At 41.0% G+C, this 22,117-nt stretch overlaps 1 protein-coding gene across 1 annotated transcript in view; it reads left to right on the top strand.

The window, feature by feature from the left end:
* Positions 1-22,117, top strand: part of MYO3A (myosin IIIA) — a 2,697,794-nt gene that overhangs the window by 2,328,255 nt on the left and 347,422 nt on the right. The window contains exon 29 of the mRNA XM_044064554.1: positions 17,428-17,551. Within this exon, the coding sequence (XP_043920489.1) occupies positions 17,428-17,551 (124 nt within the window). The remainder of the gene's footprint in view (positions 1-17,427; positions 17,552-22,117) is intronic.

The raw sequence follows: 22,117 nt of genomic DNA, 5'->3' as shown, positions 1-22,117 counted from the left end.
ATACTGATTCCTAATCCTGTCCACCCTAGTCACACCCAGTGCAAATCTTAACATCTTTAACTTTGCCACATCCAGCTCTGACTCCTGCCTTTTCGACAATGCTACCGTCTCCAACCCATATAATATAGCTGGTCTCACTACCCTCTTGTAGACTTTCCCTTTCACTCTTATTGGTACCCGTCTGTCACAAATCACTCCTGACACTCTTCTCCACCCATTCCACCCTGCCTGTACTCTCTTCTTCACCTCTCTTCCACACTCACCATTACTCTGAACTGTTGATCCCAAGTATTTAAACTCATCCACCTTCGCCAACTCTACTCCCTGCATCATCACCATTCATATATCCTCCCTCTCATTCACACACATATATTCTGTCTTAGTCTTGCTGACCTTCATCCCCCTCCTCTCTAAAGCATATCTCCACCTCTCCTGGGTCTCCTCAACCTGGTCCCTACTCTCACTACAGATCACAATGTCATCTGCAAACATCATAGTCCACGGGGCCTCCTGTCTAATCTCATCTGTCAACCTGTCCATCACCACTGCAAATAAGAAAGGGCTCAGAGCTGATCCTTGATGTAATCCCACCTCCACCTTAAACATATCTGTCACTCCCACCGCAGTCCTCACCAATGTCACACTACCCTTGTAATTTAAATAGCAAAAATAGAAATCAAAAATAAGATACTAAAAATAAATAAAGTAAAAAAAATGAAAGCTTTTATTCAGCAGAAACAAAACAAATAACAGCAGGAACAGACTCAGTAGAAATATAAGGGCATATAAAAAACAGTACTATAAATAAATAAAAGAGCACACATATAAAATTTACCCACCACCAATATATGCCATAAACTTACAGTTTGCAGTTTTCATAGTGCAGATAGAGATGTATAAAGTGAGCTATGTAGAGAGTTATGTAAATAACAATGACATATTGCACATAAATAATGTTTTATCCATTTATCAGGTTAGGCTGTGTGTTTGTTCAGCAGTCTAATAGCGTTTGGGAAGAAGCTGTTATGGAATCTGGATGTCCTGCATCTAATGCTTCTGTAGTGCTTCCTTGTTGGCAGGAGTTTGAACAGTCCATAAGCCAGATGATGTATATTCCTTAATAGGTTTGCACTCTATCATAGCATCCATTTGAATATACGTCCTGTAGGGACTGAAAGTTAGAGCCAGTGATTTTTTGTGGCCTGTTTAATAATCGTATCCACTGCCTTCTGATCCCCTCGAGAGCCATTTCCATACCAGATAACGATGTTGTTTATCAGTATGCTCTCGATCGTGGCTCTGTAGAAGGTAAGCAGGGCCTGTGGGGGAGGTTAGCTCTACAAAGTCTCCTAAGGAAGTGGGGACATTGTTGGGGTCTCTATATAAGGTAGAATGTGTTTGTGGCACAACGTAGATCTTGTGAAATATTGTAGCACTAGGAATTTGGTGCTATTTACTCTCTCCACTCTGGCAACATTGATGATGATAGGAGTGTGTGGCTTATTCTCCTTCCTGAAATCAATGAAGATTTCCTTGGTTTTCCCAACATTTAGTGATAAGTTGTTGTCAGTGCACCAATGAATGAGTTGGTTCACCTCCTCCCTGTAGGCTCCCTCATCTTCCTTCTTGATGAGGCTAATTACTGTAGTGTCGTCTGCAAATCTGATGATTGTGTTTGACTGATGCGTAGCTGTGCAGTCATGTGTTAGAACTGTGAAAAGAAGTGGACTGATTATGCAACCTTGTGGGACCTCGGTGTTTAGGGTGATGCTGTTTGAGTGGTGTTTTCCTGCTAAAGGCATGATACCAATATTTTTTATTTGCTTTTTATGATACTGATTCCCAGTGTCATGATTGTAGAGTCTGTGAATCAGGAATGAGCTAGATGGCATTATTTGTGCAGAGCATTACTACTAAAAACAGCAGAGCTGTAGCCAATATGCAGTCTAATGATGCTGTAAACTGATGGAGAAATGTCTGTATCATAGTTGGTCTGAGGTACATTTCTCAGGCATGCAGGATATCTAGCTGATGTAGGTAAGTACATTCAATCAGATGGCTTTTTTACATGCTTCTGACATTAATGTAACTTGTTTTGAGATTTTTACATTTCCCACCACTCACTGGTAGGAATATTTTTTGTTTTGTCAATCAAATGTGACCTGGAATAGGATAACTATCACCAGAGATTAAGCCTGAGATAGGACAAAGAGAAAAGAAAGCAGAACATAAGATTTAAATGTATTTTTTCTACTTTATTTTATTTTCCTCTTATGCTTGAAACAAAAGTTAAATTGGGTGGCATTGTTACTGTGGATCCCATCTTTGAATGAATTATTTGAGAACAGCATGCATAAATGTGCATTACATGGGCAATAAGGTGTTGAAAGTATAAAGCAGGGTATCATTAGCAAGTATTATCGGTAATCTAATTGGCTTAATAACAGAACACTATGCAGGTAATCAAACAAAGGGTTAATAGAAGCATATTGATACTTTGACATGGCAGTCTCTTACTGGATGATATGGTCCTGTGTTATATGTAATGTCTAAGAGAAAAGGACAGCAGTAATCCATATCGTACATAGTGTTTACTACATGAAAAATAGACGTATAAAGTTGGAGGTACGAAAAAACAGAGTTGCATGAGTTTTCAGTGAGACATGATCCTTTTCACAACAGAATAAGATTATTAAGGCTGCCTACATCTGATTAAATGGTGTGGGTCCTAAGTGAAGAAATGTTTACTGCTGTAATCTATGCATGTGTCATTTGGGCTTTTTTACTTACCTTTTTATTTATTTGTGTATCTATTTGTTAACCAGGTAAGCTGGCTGACCTCAAAACCCCTTCTGTCAAGACCCAAGCCCAAGATGAGCAGCACAGAAAATCGGTTAAACAGTGCAGGTGTACCAAGATAATAGGCACACTGCAAACATATGTGAACACAGAAACAAAATGTTACTTACAAAACAGAACAATAAAATGTGCAATAATGAATGCAAATGCACTGTTAATAGTATACAAATAATGCATGAATGAATGAATCCAGCTGAGGAGGGTGCAAAGTACTGTGCAATATGTAGCATTCTTTTCAAACATATGATATCTGGAGTTGCTGATTTAATTCATTTCAGAGTGTCATTTACTGTCCTGTATCTCCAAAGTACTTTTTATCTTTCATTGTATTATTTATTTGCTTTCAAATTGTAAGATTTCGTCTAGTTTAAGTGACAGCAAGAGGAAAATAACAACATTAAATGCAATGTCAATTTGGCAAATGCAATTAACATGCTAGACAATTCGATCTGAAAGTAAACCTGGAACAATAAAAATGAATTAAATACAGTTCTGGCAGTTACCAGAGTTCCATGAGCTATTGATTTATGACTCTTTCCCTTTAAGTAAAACTGAATATTTCAAACACAATCCCACAGTCCACAGATTTTTCTTCTTTCCTATTTCCTAGAACTGATAAAACAAATAAATTTATGATAGATTTCAGAATGCTTTATTGATGATCTTTGTACTAAAACAGCTCATGCGGGTATCTGAGTTTTTTCTTTAATGACAATTAGTTCGGTTTGAAGTGCAAAGTGCAAAGATTACCATGCAGAAATCTTATGATGAATCTCAAAAAAAATGATATATGTCCTTCTATTTTCACATATAACTTAGTCTCAAGAATGAGAAAAATAATATATTTTCAAAACAGAAAACAAATATGCATTAGCAAGAAGTTTTCTGTTTTTTAGATTTTTAGTGTTTACATATGTTAAGCAAAGCAGCCATCCCCTGAGAAATCTGAAAGTAGCGAAGCTACGGAACACCAAATTTCTTCCTAGGGAAGGAATTCTGTTGGCCGTTCCTGTGGCTTTGCTATGTTCAGCACTGTGGTGGAAAGTTACGGGTCAGGATCAGGTAAGTGTGTGATTGTGTGGACGTGAGGGTTAGGGCGGGGTAGGTGATTTAGGGTTAAGACGCGGGTGAGGTGAGTGTGCGATAGTGACGGACCTTAGGGTTAGTGTTTGGGTTAAGGTAAGTGGATAGCTAGTGGTGTGTGTACAGTTTAGTGTAGGGTTAGATGTAGGATTTTAGGTGTATTTCTGTGGATTGCTGTTTGTTTGGTGTGTTTGTGTTGTGTGTATGTGTGTGGGAACAGCAAATTTTTTCACTTGGAAAAAATTTGCTGTTCTGCATGTTCGATGTTATCAATGTTGGCTGAATAGGGGTCGATATTAGAACATTCAACGTTTTAAAAAGTCGATGTTCTAATATAGACCCAGTTATTCAGCTAACACTGACTTGAGCAAAGCTAATACTAGACAACAAAGGAGCAGATTGCGGTTCACTTAATGGAATGTCTTTGTAAGATGTTCAAAGACAGCTCTTTTAAGCTGGCCCTGGTCTATACCCTTCTGAATGTTGTTGCTATGAAACTAGAGAACTGCCAGAAATGTAGAGAAGGGATAAAGGAGGCAACCCCCTACAAGCAGGATGTGGTAAATCTTGCTCCTGTGCAAATGAAGGTTTGCTGTTATTGCATATACAGTTTTGTTTTAAACAGAAATCGTACTTCCACAGGTGGCTACTGATGAATCACTCTTACTCCAGAAATAAGATAAATACTAAAAGTAAGACTTTTAATATTTGGAAATTAGGAAATCGCTAGTATAGATCCTGGAAGTTCAAGAAACAGAAATAGAAATTAAACTTATTCTCATTAAATCACTTGCCTTACCTTAAGTACAAATATGACTCTGTCATTGTTCATGTTAGTGTGAATTACCTGAGATGTACCTCCCTGGACTACATGAAAAGAGACATGGAAGAGCTCTCTGATCATGTAGCCCAGGCTGGTATGACCCTGACCCTGAGTAGCATCCTGCCCTCACCAAGAATGATACCTCAGTATAAAGAAAAAATGATCAATTTCAACAATTGGCTAAGCTTCTGATGTCATTCAAAGGGGATCCAGTGTCTGTCAGCCTAAGACGACATGCTCGACAAGCCGCGTTGCTTCACAAGAGACGGCTTGCACCTGTCACCCTTAGGCTTTCGAATACTGGCCAAGGCTCTTGCTGCCCCCATAGTGCCTTTTTTAGACAAGGCTCAAAAGTCAAAACCACCTCAGTAAACAGCACAATTAAGAAAAAAACTGAGGGTTATGCTACTCAACACCAGGAGTTTAAATCTCAAAATGCACGCGCTCGAAGCACTCCTCAGTATGTAGAACGTCGACATCTGTGCAGTAACTGAAACCAGCACTACCGGGCTACAACTCATACCACACGTTTCGGCCACAGAACACAGACTGGAAGTACTATTTCTGTTTAAAAAAAACTGTATATGCAATTACAGCAAACCTTCTTTTGCACAGGAGCAAGAGGGTGGCCTAATGGTTAAGGTGTTTGCCTTACAAACACAAGATGCAGGGTTTGAGTCTCACAAGGGATAATTGGCTAAGCTTAAAATGGCTTGCAAGGGCAGTTAGCTTAGTACTAATCTATGAACCTATGAACCTAAGATTTCCCACATCCTGCTTGTAGGGGGTTGCCTCCTTTATCCGTTCTCTATATTTCTGGCAATTCTCTAGTTTCAAAAGAAGGGAGTGTATCCATATTCAACAAGGATACCTACACCTCTAGGTTAGTGGCGCAGCATGATACCTCTGAGATCATCCATGTGCAACTAACATCAGGCAAATCTGCAATGCAAATTGTGGCCTGCTACAGATCACCCTCCATGACCCAGGACCACTACTCCACCTTTCTGGAGACACTGGAAAACATGAAGGTCCTACCAAACACCCTGATATTGGGTGATTTCAATTACCCTACCATTCACTGGGAAAACTACTCGAGTACAAATTCCCAGGCCCAGCGCTTCCTGGAATTCATCATCTCAAATGCCCTGGATCATCTGGTAAACTTCCCTACCAGAGGTGAAAACATATTGGACCTGGTCATCACCAACATGGGCAACAGGTGTTCCACACCGGAGGTCAACCCATCACTGGTTAGATCAGACCATAAACTAATCATTCTGGATGTCCACACCCCACCACCACCCCCAACTAAGGAAACCACAGTAAAAAACCTTTCTAAAGCAAACTTCACCTTACTTAAGACAGAGGTGGTAAGTTTCACAGCCCCCACCTTAAAGGATAATGCTGCCCAAGATGCAGAAACCTTTCCAAATGCACTCTCTGAGCACCTACAAGGATGCATGGATCGTGCCATCTCTAGCAAAACCAAGACTCACTCCTCTAAGAGAAAGAAACCAGTTTGGTGGACCCCTGCAATAAACAGGCTATACAATAGAAGGAGAAAACTAGTCCAGAAAAAAAGCAAATGCCAAGAAGGAAAGAAATCCCTGATCAGTATCAGTAAGAAAATGAGGTCCGTCATGAAATCATCCTAGGCTAACTTCGAAAGAAAAATAGCTGAGGATTCAAAAAATAACCACAAAGCCTTCTTTAGCTATGTTAAGAATCTAAGTGGCAACTCATAGATATGCACTGAACTAGTGCAAAATAGCACAAAATATACTTAACCTACTGATATTGCCAACATCCTGGCAGATAGAGTCAGTGCAAACTTCACCCCCCTCTCACCTCCAAAAGGGCCAACAACAATACTGGAAAAGTGTAGTGTCCCAAAAATCACAGACGCATAGGTGAAAACAGCCCTTTCAAAAGCCAAAAATACAGCATCAATGGGACCAGATTGTGTCCCAGGCTGCGTCTTGTATGAACTACAGAATAAACTAACCCCCCCACCTAAACACGCTGTTCAACCTCAGCCTCTCCACAGGCTACATGCCCATAGAATGGTGCACAGCAATGGTTATTCCTCTCCACAAAGGAGGGGCCACAACTAACCCTTGTAACTATCGCCCCATAAGCATGACTAGCCTGGTCTGCAAGGCTATGGAGCGCATCGTAATGGAACTCATTAACAAAGGCACTGGGAACCTCCAAACACTTGACCCAACCCAGTTCGGCTTTGTTAAGGGCAGATCATGCCTACTAAACCTGGTTGACTTCTTCGAGACAGTCACCAAGGCCATAGTAGAGGGAAAGGTGATTCACACAGCCTACCTTGACCTTGTCAAGGCTTTCAACACCATTCCCCACTCAGGTATTACAGAAAAACTCACCAGCCTGAACATAAACCCCTATGTCACGAGATGGGTTGCCAACTAGCTTACAGACAGAACTCACACGGTAAGAATAGCGGGCGCCAGGTCTGACTCTAAACTGGTCACAAGTGGTGTCCCACAAGACTCGGTCCTGGGACCCCTACTGTTCAGCATATACTTCTCAGAAGTACAGGCAAACACAGGAGGACTATGGCTAACCAAGTTCGCCAATGACTGCAAACTGGGAGCCATAATTGACTCTCCGGCTGACACAGACATCCTTCAAAAGGACCTTACTGAGATGGACACCTCGTGTCAAAGTCATGGCCTCAAGCTAAATGCCAAAAAATGCATAGTCATCCCGTTTTGGAAAAACAAAACACCCACAAATTACCACATAAGTGGCAGCCCCCTTAATACAGAAGAGGTAATAAGAGATCTGGGGACCCAGATAGATAGTAATCTCTCCTTTGACAATCATATTGCCAAAGTAGTTAGGACATTTTTCTATGTGGCCCATCTAATTAATAAAGGGTTCGCATCTAGAAATAAAGAGGTTATAGTGCCCCTCTACTCATCACCCATTAGACCCATCATAGAGTACAATGCTCCATTTGGGATGTACTTCACAAGACACTTCCAACAGCTGGAAAGACCTCAAAAGTACCTCACCAAGAGCATTACTGGTCTCAAACATTTGTTCTATGCAGCCTGACTGAAAAATCTCCGGCTGTACTCAGTGGCATATCACTTACTCAGAGGTGATCTCTGCCTGACTTACAAAGCCATGTCCTACTCAGAATTGATGGGCATGCTCCACCTAAAGAAATCCGAGTCACTGCGAGCCACGCGGTCTAGTGAGCTAAACCTCACAACAACAATAAATAGAACATGCTGGAGGGATAGATTCCTGTTACAGAGACTCCCCATGCTTTGGAACAAAATTCCAAATTATATCAGGCAGGGCCCCTCACTAACACTCTTCAAGAGAAACCTTGACGAGTGGATGTGTAACAGAAAATACACCCCTGGGATCACTTCATTGACTCTGCTTGACAGAGGATCAGTTAATTAATCAATGGGGTGGCGAAAGCCGACACACTCTGGCTAGGCTTATGAATGCCCTCGGGCAGATAGCCTAGTACCTACCTATGAACCTATGAATGGTTCCTTTCCACATGCTTATTGGCATCAATAACACACTAGTTTACAGCTCTGTTTTGGATATGCTGAATTTTATGATTTGACAGGTTTCTGTAGAACCTGAATTGCACCACAGCATTCCTAAAATGCTGTGGGATGGGTCTAACTTTTCATTGAGTTGTAATTAATGTACAGCTTTTACTTGCTTCTTTGTTTCTTTACCCTATTCTTTAATATGAAGATTTGTCTTGGGGTCTGGAATGACAAGATGTCAGTATTTCTGAATTTTAAATTAGCCAGCAGTAGAAATTACATTTATATACTAGTTATAGAGTAAAAAAATAAAAACTTTGGCTAGCAGTGGAGTAGAGGGATAAAGCCCTAACTAGGATCTGGGCAGTATGAGTTCAGATAGAAGATAGGATCTTAACACCACAAGCAAGGATGATGGGTGTGTCCATCCTGGGGTTGGTGGGAGTGTATGCTTGGATGTGCATTAGAAGTTCAGATAGAAGGTAGGATCTTGACACCACAGGCAAGGATGATGGGCGTGTCCATCCTGGGGTTGGTGGGAGTGTACGCTTGGATGCAGATTATGAGTTCAGATAAAAGGAAGGATCTTAACAGCAGAGGCAAGGATGATGGGCATGTCCATCCTGGGGTTGGTAGGTGTGTATGCTTGGATGCAGATTATGAGTTCAGATAGAAGGTAGGATCTTGACAGTACAGACAAGGATGATGGGCGTGTCCATCCTGGGGTTGGTGGGTGTGCATGTTTGGATGCAGTCTCATGGTTGATCATTAGGGGAGGATAGGGAAACCCAGGTGGTGCATGGCTGTGGCTGAGTTGCATGCAGAAGTGAGAAGAATATTTCATCTTAGCCCATTGCACACCATTCACTATGATGGGAGGGCCACATGTAGGGGGTGAGATTTTAGGAGCTAAAAACTCTTTAGCAAGAGCATGACAGTGCTCCAGAAGCCTCAATATCCTTATTGGCTCTGAATATTGGTTTCTATAGAAAACCCAAGTGATTTATTTATTTATTATTTTTATCTTATACTTTTTTTCTTCAGCTCTTTCTCCTTCCTTTCTTTATCTTACGGTCATTTATTGTCATTATTTGTAATATGTATATCTATCTAATTTAGCAAAAATTTCTTTCCCAATTCCTTGTAGTACTTGACTGCCATTTTATTGCAAACCAGAGGTGTAACTATGGTGTGGTGAAGGGAACAAACTTCCCCGAGTGCAAGCTGCTATGGAGCATGATTGCCAGGTGCCAGTAGTGTAGGAGTGCAATACTAACATTGTTTTTTTGAGCTGCAAGAACAGCAAGGGCAGTCAGATCTCAAGTGCTCTGTGTGTGATAAGTTAAACTGTAGCAAGCTGCTTGTTACCTTTATAGCAAGCATCTTCCTATAGATTCAGTGGACGAGATAATTTGTTTACTTTTTTTGAATTCTCAAATAATTTAAGTTGAGAGGGTGTTAGTTTGGGAGTTTACACAGGGTGTCAGATGACATAGCTATGATTGTATTGCAAGCCTCTATTATTTTTCTAGCTAGAGCAGTCTCTTTTCACCCCAATAGGGTCACAGTCACTAAATTCATAGTAATGAACTAACTGTCTGACTATATTATGTAGAGGGACATGACACAATAACTCCAAGTTTGCAGTCATCAGAAAATTTGGTTAGCAAGAGATCTTAGTTTCCAGCCTGAAGATTATAAAGGCAAATCCGAAGAGGGGGACATCAAGCACATTCACTTTTACTGCACCAATAAATGCTATGCAAAATGTGTGTGAAGTGAAGTGAACAATCTGAAGTATCATGGGCATATGCTTGGATATATGCACTTGGCTGCAGTGTGTTTTTTACCAATGAATACTTGCTGACAGTGATGGTGGTTTGTTCTTGCCTGAGATATAGCAAAGCCAGAGATTGATTGTTTTAAGTTTGGAGTTGCAAGGGAGTGAAAGCACCCTGTAGCATAAAAGATGGAAGGCTTTCCCACTTTCTCTTAACAGAAGAAAATTATTTTCAAAAACAAACATCTTTTTTAAGCTCCATTCCTGCCAACCATCAAACCACCACTGCAGCAGACACCACCCTATGTTCCCATTTAATTTCATGACAGCATGGCCAGAGCATCTCCAGTTAGAGGGATTTCCATTTCTGTATGCTGTCTCATGCATGTCTGTTGACATACAAAACTGATATGCATCACTGCGAGGGATTTCATGCTCTTCTATGCATGATATAAACAATGGTTCTGCTTCTCATACAAGAAGGGTCTCTTTTTGATCCCCTGTCTTCACCAGGCATTTTAACATGGAGAATGTACCTACCACCAAAAGAGGCAAACAGGTATGGCCTCAACACTCCTGCCTATCCCCTACTGGCTCCTCTACTGTATGGGACCCTAATCTAAACCAGGCCATCTGGGGCATACTCCGGGCCTTATCTGTATATGCTAAGGACCTGGTTATTTGCAACAACTGCCAAGCTACATTTTTTTGTTAATCATTGTTTTTTAAAGAAATAGTTTTCACTGTTCTGTCAGATCTCACACACACACACACACACACACACACACACGGAAAAGAGTGAGAAACATTAAGATGGTTAAGTATCAATAAAACAGCACAATAAAATATAAAGAGATACATAATAATGACGATTTCTTTCAAGTGTCTTTGCTTACCACTGGGCTATGATGTTTGGCTGTCAGATTAACCTAGAGGATGAACATTATCAGATGCTAATGAGCTTCAAACTGTAATCCTAGGCCTGAGTCTTTCAGTCTTCAGTTGCTTATTCTTTGACTCTTAGAAAATCAGTTAACCAGACAGTGCTTTGGGATTACCCATATAAAAAAAAACAAGTTATTTGCATCTGATAGGTTTGCCTAATTAATGAGCTTCATCCTGTAGTCCTTTCCACTTTCAATCTGTGTAACTCTGAACTGAACAAGTCCCTTAACCACATTTTGCACCTGTATTGACCTTAAACACTTGTGCCGTGGACTTATTTGGTCTGAAATTAGTTAGCAAAATAAATAAATTCATACATACATACATGCATGCCTGTACACACATGCATGCACACATACATAAACTATTTAATATGCAGGATTGAGATGGAGAGATTCTGCTGTAAGAAATCAAGAAATTAGACCATTTAGACAAATACGTTAACCAGATTTTTCAAATTCTTATGCATGTTTTTTTTTATTTTTTACATTTTGTACATAACAGAAAAAGTACAGTTGTGTAAGCAACCTTACCCTAACAGTACACACCTGAAGGATCACTGCTGCAGTAACCTTAGCTATATGGGTTTTATCCAACCAAGAATATAATAGACAACTAGCTTCCAAAGCTTCAGGACACCTTCCACATGCCTAAACTGTTAGGCAGCTTGAACTGAGCTGACTAAAATATAAGTTTAAGTTAGAAGTCTTTCAGAACTTTCCTGCCAACAAAAAGAGAAAGGCTGAGTACTGAAAGGACAGAGCTAAGGAATTGCAAAAAATAAATGTCCACACCTTGCCATAAAAAGCATACCAAAACAAACAAGAGGTAGTTGTTATGGCAGCAGTGATCATTCAAGCATTTACAGTTATGGTAAGTTTACTTACACAACTGTACTATGTTTATCATATTGATCACTGCTGCAGAAGCCTTAGCTATATGGGTAGATTAGTCTAGCTTACTACATTTGGGAGGTGAAAAGGGAGGGATTCAGGAGCCCTAGAGAATGGCCCTAGCAAAGCTTGATCTGGACCTAGAGAAGGAAAAGTATTTTACAGAGCACCAAGTTGCAGCTTCTAGAATATTTCTAGAATCCAACCCTTTCCAAAACCCTTTCCAAAAAGCCTTACGTGAAGCCAAGACCTTGGTAGAGTGGGCCTTGAACCTGCTTGGAATAATTTTGTTATTGTGAGTATAACAAAAGGTAACAACCATAGACAACAATTTGGAAATAGTCTGTTTTGACACAAGTTGTCCTATCTTCTTACCTTCACAAGAAATTACCAATTGATCCGAATATCTGAAAGACTTAGTTCTGTCAAGATAACACCTGAGTTAGCTATGGACATCCAAGGTATGGAGTATCCTTTTTCCCTCATTTTTAGGCTCAGGAACGAAACTGGGGAGATGGATAGTGTGGCTTAAAGTAAACTAAGATACCACTTTAAGCATAAAATGAGGATTTGTTCTCAAAGAAACCCCAACCCTATGAAAAATGAGGTAGGGTTGGCTCACCATAACACCTTGCAGCTTAGATACCCATCTTCAGAGGTTAGAACAATCATTAAAACTGTTTTTCATGTTCAGAACCTGAAGTTAGACAAGTTAGCTGGTTCAACAGAGCAAGTGTTAGCTTCTCTTACACAAAATTAAGATCACAAGGAGGGGCCACTAGTTTTCATGGAGACCTCTTATGCAAAACCCTTTCCAAAAACATTTTGACATGAAACTACATTGAAAGAGTAGGATCCATGGACAGGCATGCTGAAATGGCCGAAAAATGAACCTTAATAAATGAATAAGAAAGGCCATAGGATAGTAACTCACACAAATATTGTAGAGCCAGAGAATAACTAGTCCTGATTAAGTGCTGGTTATGCTGTTGGCACCAACTAGAAAACCTTTTCCATTTACTAATATATAATTCTCAACAGTATCTTCTGCATGTCCTCATTAAACAGGTGCCTAAAAGGGATTTAAGATCTTGTAATCCAGGCAGTCAGTTGAAGTTGATTGAAGTGGGGATGAATCAAATACCCTGTTCTTGTGTGAGTAGATCCAGTCAGTGAGGAGGCTTATGGTAATTGCAACTGGTAATTTCAAAAAGAAGGGAGGACCATGGTTGCCTGATCCAGAAGACAATAACCACAATGATGTTGGGGAATTCCTTATGAATCGTCAGATGTACCCTGGATATTTGTAGGAAAAGGTGGAAAGGCATACAAAAATATTCCTGTCCAAGGAAGAGAAAATGCATCTCTCTACCATGTCTTTTTACATGGAGTCCTGGGACAGAATATTTCTGTTGATTGTACATAGAGGAGGGGAAAGCGGTCTACTTGAGGAACTCTCCACAGATGGATCAAATCTTGGAAGACCCCTTGAACTATTTTGCATTTGTGAGGATCTTCTTTATCCTGCTCACTTTGCCTGTCACACAATTTTGTTCTGAGAGAACGCAGGATGCCTACCAAGTAAGATTGTGCTGTGAGCTATATCCCAAGTTAACATGGCTAGTCTGCAAAGAGAGTACGACCTGGTTCTCCCTTGCTTATTGGTGTAACGCATGACTGTGGTCTTGTCTGTAATCACTTGAAGAGATCCCAGGAATCAAAGATGGTTCAGAGAGTCATGTGCTTCCATTTGCTCTTGGTGTCCCATCACCTCCTGCACTTTTATCCTTCCTGATACTGCTTAGCAAGCAAAGTCTGAGGCATCTGTAGTGACTGACTGCTTTAGAGCAAGGCGGGAGAAGGAGAGGGCTATGTTTAAGGATATTTGCTGTCTACAACAAATGGTATCTCTTCTGTCTAATACCCACACTAGGATTTGAAAATATAAAGGGCATTGGTGCTGGAACCATAGAGATTTCAGATATCACTGTGTCATTCTCATGTGCAGTCTTGCCAAGGGTATCATGAGAATCATAGATGCCATGAAACCTAAAATCCTGCAGTATTCTTTTGCAGTGACCTGAAAAAATAGATCTAGATATATGCCTATTTTTTCCTGTGGAAAAAAAGCTCATTGAGTATCTAGTTGACATCCCTGGAACATAATTCTTTTTGAAGGCATCAGGAAAAACATTTGAATGTTCTCTTGGAATTCCAGCTTGTGTAAGAATTCTCTCACCAAAGAGAGAGAGATTGCTGACAATTTGAAAAAGATTCTGCAAATATAAACAAGTCTTCTAAGTAAGGATAGATGTTCTGTAGCCTGAAATGCGCTATTACTGGAGCTGGACAGTTTGTGAACATTCTTGGTACAGTTGATAGTACACAGGATAATATAGAGAACTGATAATGTGATCCCAGTACACACAAAATGTTAAGAAACATCTGAAATCTGGATGAATAAGGATGTAATGATAAGTATCTAGTGTTTCCAGGAAACTTGAAAGAGGAAGTAACAGGTTGTAAAGTGTCATCATTTTGAATGTGGGCACTATCACAAACAGGTTTAGGAAAGAAAGATCCAGAACTGGTCTCCAAATATTTTCTTTCTTTGTCACTGGGAACATCCTTGCTTAAAAATCCTTCCCATCTGGGAAAAATTAACTGGTGTTTTCACTACTTAGAATGGTATGTCATGAAGAACTGGTGGAAGCCAAAGAGTCTGATCTGGAGGATGAGGAATGGCCCCTGTAAAGGAGGTATTTCCTCCCAATGCCATTTATAACCTTGATGGATGATTTTTAGAACCCATTTGTCTCTGTTGTCAAAGAGATAAGTGGGGATTCAGACTTTCTGGAAGAAAAAAGGGCTAGGTTGAGAGGAGGTCACAAGGTCTCTTGAATAGTCATTCAGACTTGATGGACTGCCCTTTGTTTTGGGAGGTTCTACACTTCTTTTTGAACTCCCTTGCCATTTCTTCTTAAATGTCTGTTTACTTGAATTTTGTTGACATTGTTTATTCTGCTTTTTGGCAAAATTAGATGAGAAGAAAGGAAAAATCACTTGGAAATTTTGGAAAAGAAGAGTTGAAAAATCTTAGAGATTCTCTGGATCAGCTTGCCCATTTCATCACACTTTTTGATCATCATTTGAGGGGGCAAACACTAAATCTTTAGGCAAGGGTGAATTTAAAATCTCATCTTTAACATCTTCTGGGAGGTTTTGAGAAAACAGCCATGCAAACCTCTTGAAAACAGTGCCAGTGGCCATAGACCTAGAAGATGTATCAGCAGAGTCATATACACACACTGTAAACAATGAGTTGTGACCTGTGCAAAAGAAGAAACAAAGTTATTTTTTCTCATGAGAAGAAACTGCAGACAAAACATTGCTTATACTTTCACAATTAGTCAAAACAAGCATTAACAAATGAGCCTATAAATTCAAAATTATGAAAATCGAAGTTGCAGAAGTCTACACTTTTTTCCCATTCCTATCAATAATTTTCCCATCCTTATCAGAAAGAGTAGGAATGGATTTGACTAGGTGATTAGCAGCAGTGGGATTAATGAGAGCTGCAGCTGCTGGGTCAGGTTTGGGAATAATGTATAAAGTTTTAAAAGACTGATGAACTTTATACATTCGATCTGCCTTTTTAGGGACACCTGTCTGAATTTCAAGACAAATGCAAGCAGTAATACACACATCCTTTAAAGCAGACAGAATAGAAGGAATGGGTGTAGGATCTTGAAAATCCTTCTGTAATAACCCATACTATTTTCTGAGGGACTGAGAAACCTCAGTGTCCTCCCACTGAAAACATTGGTACATTCTAGCATTCCAGGGAAACAGAAACCCCCACAGAGAGAGAAACAGAAACTCAGCTCTCCTCTGAGTCTGAATAAGAAATCTGGGGAAAAGAACTGTATTCATCCCTGCATATTCCTGTTCACTTGTAGAATCAGAATCTCTTCAGAAAAAAAGCTATCCCTTTTTTTTTACCAGAAACTACTTTACAAGATGGATCAGTAGTCTTAATTAAACCATGAGCCAGACTCAGTACATTACTCCTATCCAAAGAAATTTGAGGTGGTGTAAATACATGCTTGATTTTCTGTTTCTTTCTGACAGGAAAAATAGGGCCCAGGGATGAGCACAGCATTCTGACACAATAGGGAAAGCTTCCCTGTTCCCTCTCCCAGGACTGATAAGAGTGGCCCTCCCTTGCCTATTGAGGGGACTCCAACAGCTGCAGAGGATGTGGGTAACCCCCCCCCCATCCATAGTGCCTGTAGGTGCTACACCAAAGGGATCCAGGGTAAAAGATGAGTGGTCTGTGGTATAACAAATGGCCACAGCAAAGTTACCCACCTGCAGCTGAAACAAATTGCTAGCCTGCTGTTGTAGCTAAGGCAGTTTGCTTATTTTTTTTTCTTTTTATTACTGGAAGAAGGACCAACTGTGGGGCTGGTAGTCTTTTCATAATGAAGCCAAAAATGGTGCCTTTTTTCCCCAAGGAAGATAAGCAGAAAATGCTAGTAAACACTAACTGTCTACAAAAGTTACTTTTTTGACAGAAAACACAGTGAAAAGTGCTTAAAAACACTATGCTAGCCCCACAAAAGTAAAATTAACACAATTTCTCCACAGAAAAAATTGTTTTGGTTACTTTACACCACTTTTTAAATGACAGAAATATTAGTGCACCATTTAAAAGTACACTACAGTATCATGACAGTCCCTTAAAGCACAACACTCCTAGTTAACTTTTCTGAAGAGGAAAGTAATAAAACAACAACACAAACAAGAAAATGGAAGTTTACCCCCAAAGAGAATTATCTGCCCATCAAAGGAACAGCAAAACTTGACCATTGATCCTCAAAAGCCCCGGAGGAGAACCCTCTTCTGTGGCAATAAATCTCTGAAGGTCTTCGTGCCCAAACTTGTCTTTCATTTAGCTCTGCTTGAGCTGCCTGACAGTTTTGGCATGTGGAAGGTGCCCTGAAGCTTTAGAAGTTGTCTGGCTGTTAATACCTGGCATGATAAAACCATATAGCTAAGGCTACTGCAGCACTGATGTAGATATGATGTACATTGTGAATAATTTCTATGAAGGATAGGCAGAAATGAATTGACAGAATGGAGACTTCAATGACTGATGGAATGAGTAAACACAAAGGAAGAGGATAGCCATGCAACAACTCATCTCAATCATAAGCCATTAAATGGTCTCAATGTGTAGTCAGCCCTCCTTTTTGAAAATATAACCTGGTCAACCCAACTACAAGCATCATTCCTATAAAGCTATAGCAATTTATTTTCTGCACACTATCAATGATACAGCCTTGTTGTAATCAGTGAATTATTTACTGTATAATTAATTTTTCAGAAAGAATATATGCCATTTACAGATGTACACAGAATTATATATTCTGAAGCCAGAAACATCTAAACTAAAGTAGACTTTTTATTTGTTTTACATTCCTTTAGCTGCTAGAGGATACTTAATTAGGAAGCACTGCAGTGAAACAAAAGAAGAGAAAAATAGAGCCGCTGTAGTAATTCAATCTAACTACAAGGGATACAGAGAAAGAAAGAATTATAAAAATAAGAGGTAAGTTGTTCATTAAAGTACTTTTCTGTTACAGGATATGGGTCAATTCCATCTGACAGTAAATAAAGACACAAGAGTGTACCAGAATAGAGTCTGTATTATTATTATTCAAGGGAGGAAAGCAGGGAATATGTACTGAAAAAGTTTCTTTTAGGATTTGTGTACTATCTATCATTATGCACTGTTTGGTTAATGGTTAAACCAGCTTGGTAGTTCACTGTTTTGTATATGTTCTACAATGTAATTATGTATACTGTATGTTCAATGTTATGTTGCTTGCTTAGTTTTGCTGTTTTATACCTTTGTTCATAGATTAGTACTAGGCTAACTGCCCTTGCAAGTCATTTTAAGCCTAGCCAATTACCCCTTGTGAGAGTCGAACCTTGCACCTAGTGTTTAAAAGGCAAACACCTTAACTATTAGGCCACCTTGCAATAATCTGCTGTGATTATTCACATTTTGGCCTGGGTTGTGCCTAGAAAGGATCCTCAAACAAGTGTAGCTACCTGGGTAACAAATGTATAAATAAATAAGCCAGCATTCAGGCCCTGTCCCCAGCTCAGAAAGGACTTTTTATAGGTTCATAGGTTCATAGGTTCATACTAGGCTATCTGCCCTAGGGCATTTATAAGCCTAGCCAGAATGTGTTTGGCTTTCGCCACCCATTTTAAATTTATTTTGCTATGCCCTTTTTCGAGGTTAGTATACTGTGCCTCTGTCTAACAGTGACACAGAAGTGATACCCAGCGTAAACCTACGATCTCCCATCCACTCATCAAGATTCCTCTTGAAGAGAGTCAGTGAGGGACTCTGCCTAACCTGGACTGGGATTTTATTCCAGAGTGAAGGAAGCCTCTGGGTTATGAATCTGTCCCTCCAGCATGTCCTATTTATTTCAGTGCTGAGGTTCAAGTCTCTTGAGCGCGTAGCTCGATGGGATTTGGATTTTCTGAGGTGCAGCATGTCCATTAATTCTGGGTTGGACATGGCTTTATATGTCAGGCACAGATCGCCTCTGAACAGGCGGTATGCCACTGAGTAAAGCTGGAGTTTCTTTAACCGGGCAGCATATGGCATCTGTTTGAGCCCTTTGATCCTCTTGGTGAGGTACTTTTGGGGTCTTTCCAGTTGCTGCAGATGTCTGGTAAGGTACATCCCAAAAGGGGCATTGTACTCAATTATGGGCCTGATGAGGGATGAGTAAAGAGGCACGATGATGACTCCTGATCTAGATGTGAATCCCTTCATGATTAGGTGGGCTATATAAAATGTTTTCCTAACCACTTTGGCCACATGGTTGTCAAATGAGAGATTGCTATCAACTTGGGTCCCCAGGTCCCTAATTACTTCTTCTGTACTTAATGGATTACCACCTATGTGGTAATTTGTGGGCACTTTGTTTTTGCCAAAGGGGATGACTATACACTTTTTGGCATTTAGCTTGAGGCCATGGCTCTGGCACCAGTTGTCTACTTCTATGAGGCCCTTTTGGAGGATGCTTGTGTCGACTGGAGAGTCGATTATGGCGCCCAGTTTGCAGTCATCTGCGAACTTGGTCAGCCACAGTCCTTCCATGTTGGCCTGTACCTACTAGAAATATATACCGAACAAGAGAGGTCCCAGGACTGAGCCTTGTGGGACACCACTTGTAACTGGTTTGGAGTCTGACATGGCTCCAGCAATTCTAACCATGTGGGTTCTGTCCTTGAGCCAGTTTGCAATCCATCTTGTGACATAGGGGTTTATATTTAAGCTGGTGAGCTTATCTATAATGCCCGAGTGGGGTATTGTATCGAAGGCTTTTGCGAGGTCCAGGTAGGCTGTGTGGACCACCCTCCCCTCGTCAATGGCCTTGGTGACTGTTTCAAAGAAATCAACCAGGTTTAAGAGGCAGGATCTGCCCTTAACAAAGCCGAACTGGGTAGGATCCAGTGTTTGTAGGTCCCCAATATCTTTATTTATGAGGTCCATGATGATCCTTTCCATAGCTTTGCAGACCAAGCTAGTCAGGCTTATGGGGTGATAGTTTCCAGGATCCGTTGAGGCACCACCTTTATGGAGAGGGACCACTGTTGCTCTATGCCACTCTTTGGGCACATATCCTGTAGTAAGGCTGAGATTGAACAGTAGTTTTATGTTTGGGTTTAGCTCTTCTTGGAGTTCATGTAGGACGCAGTCCGGGACACCATCTGGTCCCATTGATGCTGTGTTTTTTGCTTTGGAGAGGGCGGCTCTTACCTGAGCATCTGAGATGTCAGGGGGGCAGCACTCTGCTGGGATAGGTATTTGCCCTTTTGGTGGGGAGGGAGAAGTTTGCGCTGAACCTGTCAGCTAGGATGTTGGCAATGTCTGTGGGTTTGGTGTATTTTTTGTCATTTTGGACTAATTCTGAGCATATCTGGGAATTACCACCCAGGTTCCTAACATAACTAAAGAAAGCCTTGTAATTATCCTTAGTGTCCTGTGCAATTTTTCTCTCGAAGCTGGCCTTAGACAATTTAATGTGTGCCCGTAGTTTTTTGCCAATACTAATCAGTGATGCCTTCCCTTTTTGAGATTTTGCTCTATCATTTAGTAGCTTCCTCCTTCTATTGTATAGTTTGTTTATGGCTGGGGTCCACCAGACAGGACATCTGCCTTTGGAGGATTGGGTCGTGGTTTTATTTGGGATCGCATGATCCATGCATTCCTGAACGTGTTCGTAGAATGCGTTTATAAAGGATTCTGCAGTCTGGGCCATATTTTCCACAGGCCCAGGGGCTTTGAAGGATTCCACCTCAGTTTTGAGGAGTGTGAAATTTGCTTTAGAGTAGTTTTTCACTGTGGTTTTCTGGGCAGGGGGTGGGGTCGGGATGTGAATATCCAGTGAGATTAGTTTATGGTCTGATCTTACCAGTGAGGGATACACTTCTGGTCTGGAGCATATAGTCCCCATGTTGGTGATGATCAGGTCCAGTATGTTTCCCCCTCTTGTGGGAGTGGTAACAAGTTGTTCCATAGCATTTGAGTTTATAAATTCTAGGAACCTTTGGGCTAGGGTGTTGGAGCTAGAGTAATGCTCCCAGTCTATGTTTGGGTAGTTGAAGTCACCCAATATAATGGTGTTTGGAGAGACCTTCATATTTTCCAGTGTTCTTAGGAAGGCCGAGTGGGGTTCCTGGGTTTGGGAGGGTGTTCTGTAGCAGGCTATAAACTGGAAGGCAGTTTTACCCACTGTTAGTTGCACATGAATAGTCTCTGATGCTTCGTGCTTTGCCACCAACCTGGAGGTGTGGGTATCTTTGATGAATATCGATACACCCCCTTCTTTTGTGGTTCGGTCCAAGTTTTGGGGCTAAAAAGCATGGTATGAGGTATAACCTGGTAGTGCTGGGGTGCTCTCAGGAGCTCTGAACCAGGTTTCTGTTACTGCACAGATATCGATGTTCTCCATGCTAGGGAGAGTTTCGAGTGCATGCATCTTGATGTTTAGACTTCTGGCATTGAGTAGCATTACTCTTAGTTTCTTATCCCTTGTGATACCTATGGAGGTGGGTTTGTCTTTTGAGCCTTGCCTAAAAAAGGCACTATGGGGGTAGCAAGAGCCTTTGCCAATATCTGAAAGCCCAGGGGTGACAGGTGCAAGCTGTCCCTAGCGAAGCATCGTGGCTTGTCGAGCATATCATCCCAAGCTGACAGTCATTGGATCCCCTTTGAATGACACCAGTACTTAAGCCAGTTGTTGAAATTGATCATCTTGTCTTCATATTGTGCCATCATTCTTGGTGAGGGTAAGATGCTACTCAAGGTCAGGGTCATACCGGCCTGGGCTACATGCTCAGAGAGCTCCTTTATGTCTCTTTTCATGTAGTCCAGGGAAGTACGTCTCAGGTCATTCACACCAGCATGGACAATGACTGAGTCATATTTGTAATTGCCTTGGAGTGACCTGAGTGCTTGTGTTATGTGGCGGATCCTAGCGCCTGACAGGCTGCTCACCGTGACCCTCTCCTTGTTCAGCCTGGTGAGTGGGACGTCAGTGTGCCTGATGATAGAGTCACCTATTACAAGTGTATCAGGTGTGTTGTTTAGTCTTAAGGGCTGTGACTGTTTGGCACACTGGCTTTGTGAGATATGTGTTGCACGTGTTTTGTTTTGGGCTAGCGGCTGCTTGGGTGTCTGCTTTGGAGGTCTCTGCTGCTTCGGCAGATCTTTATTTAGAGCCTCCGAGTATGTTTTTGTGTGATTATGTGTTTGGTTTGCTGTCGTGGTAGGTCTATGTGAGAGTGGAATTGTAGTGAGTGTGGTTTCCTTCTCCTCCTGACTGGTTATGCCAGTACTGAGTTGAGAGAGATTAGCCTCCAGTTTGGCTATATGGTTGCATCTCTCACATGTGTTGGAATTTGTTGGGAGGAGGAGAGGGTTGTCTGTGTACATGAGGCAGATGTAACATTGCCTCAAGATTCCCAGATTCACCAGCTGGACCAGAGAGGAGATTGACAACTGACCTTTGGACATGCTAGAATAATATTGGGAATTCCTTAATAATTGAAAACCAGGGCCAGTGGGGAGTGAGGGTGTAGTGCT

This window comes from Protopterus annectens, chromosome 3.part0 (assembly GCF_019279795.1).
Source record: "Protopterus annectens isolate FY-2018-M chromosome 3.part0, PAN1.0, whole genome shotgun sequence".
NCBI lineage: Eukaryota > Metazoa > Chordata > Ceratodontiformes > Protopteridae > Protopterus > Protopterus annectens.
The sequence above is the reverse complement of the archived record's forward strand: the minus strand, read 5'-3'. Positions and strand labels throughout refer to the sequence as shown.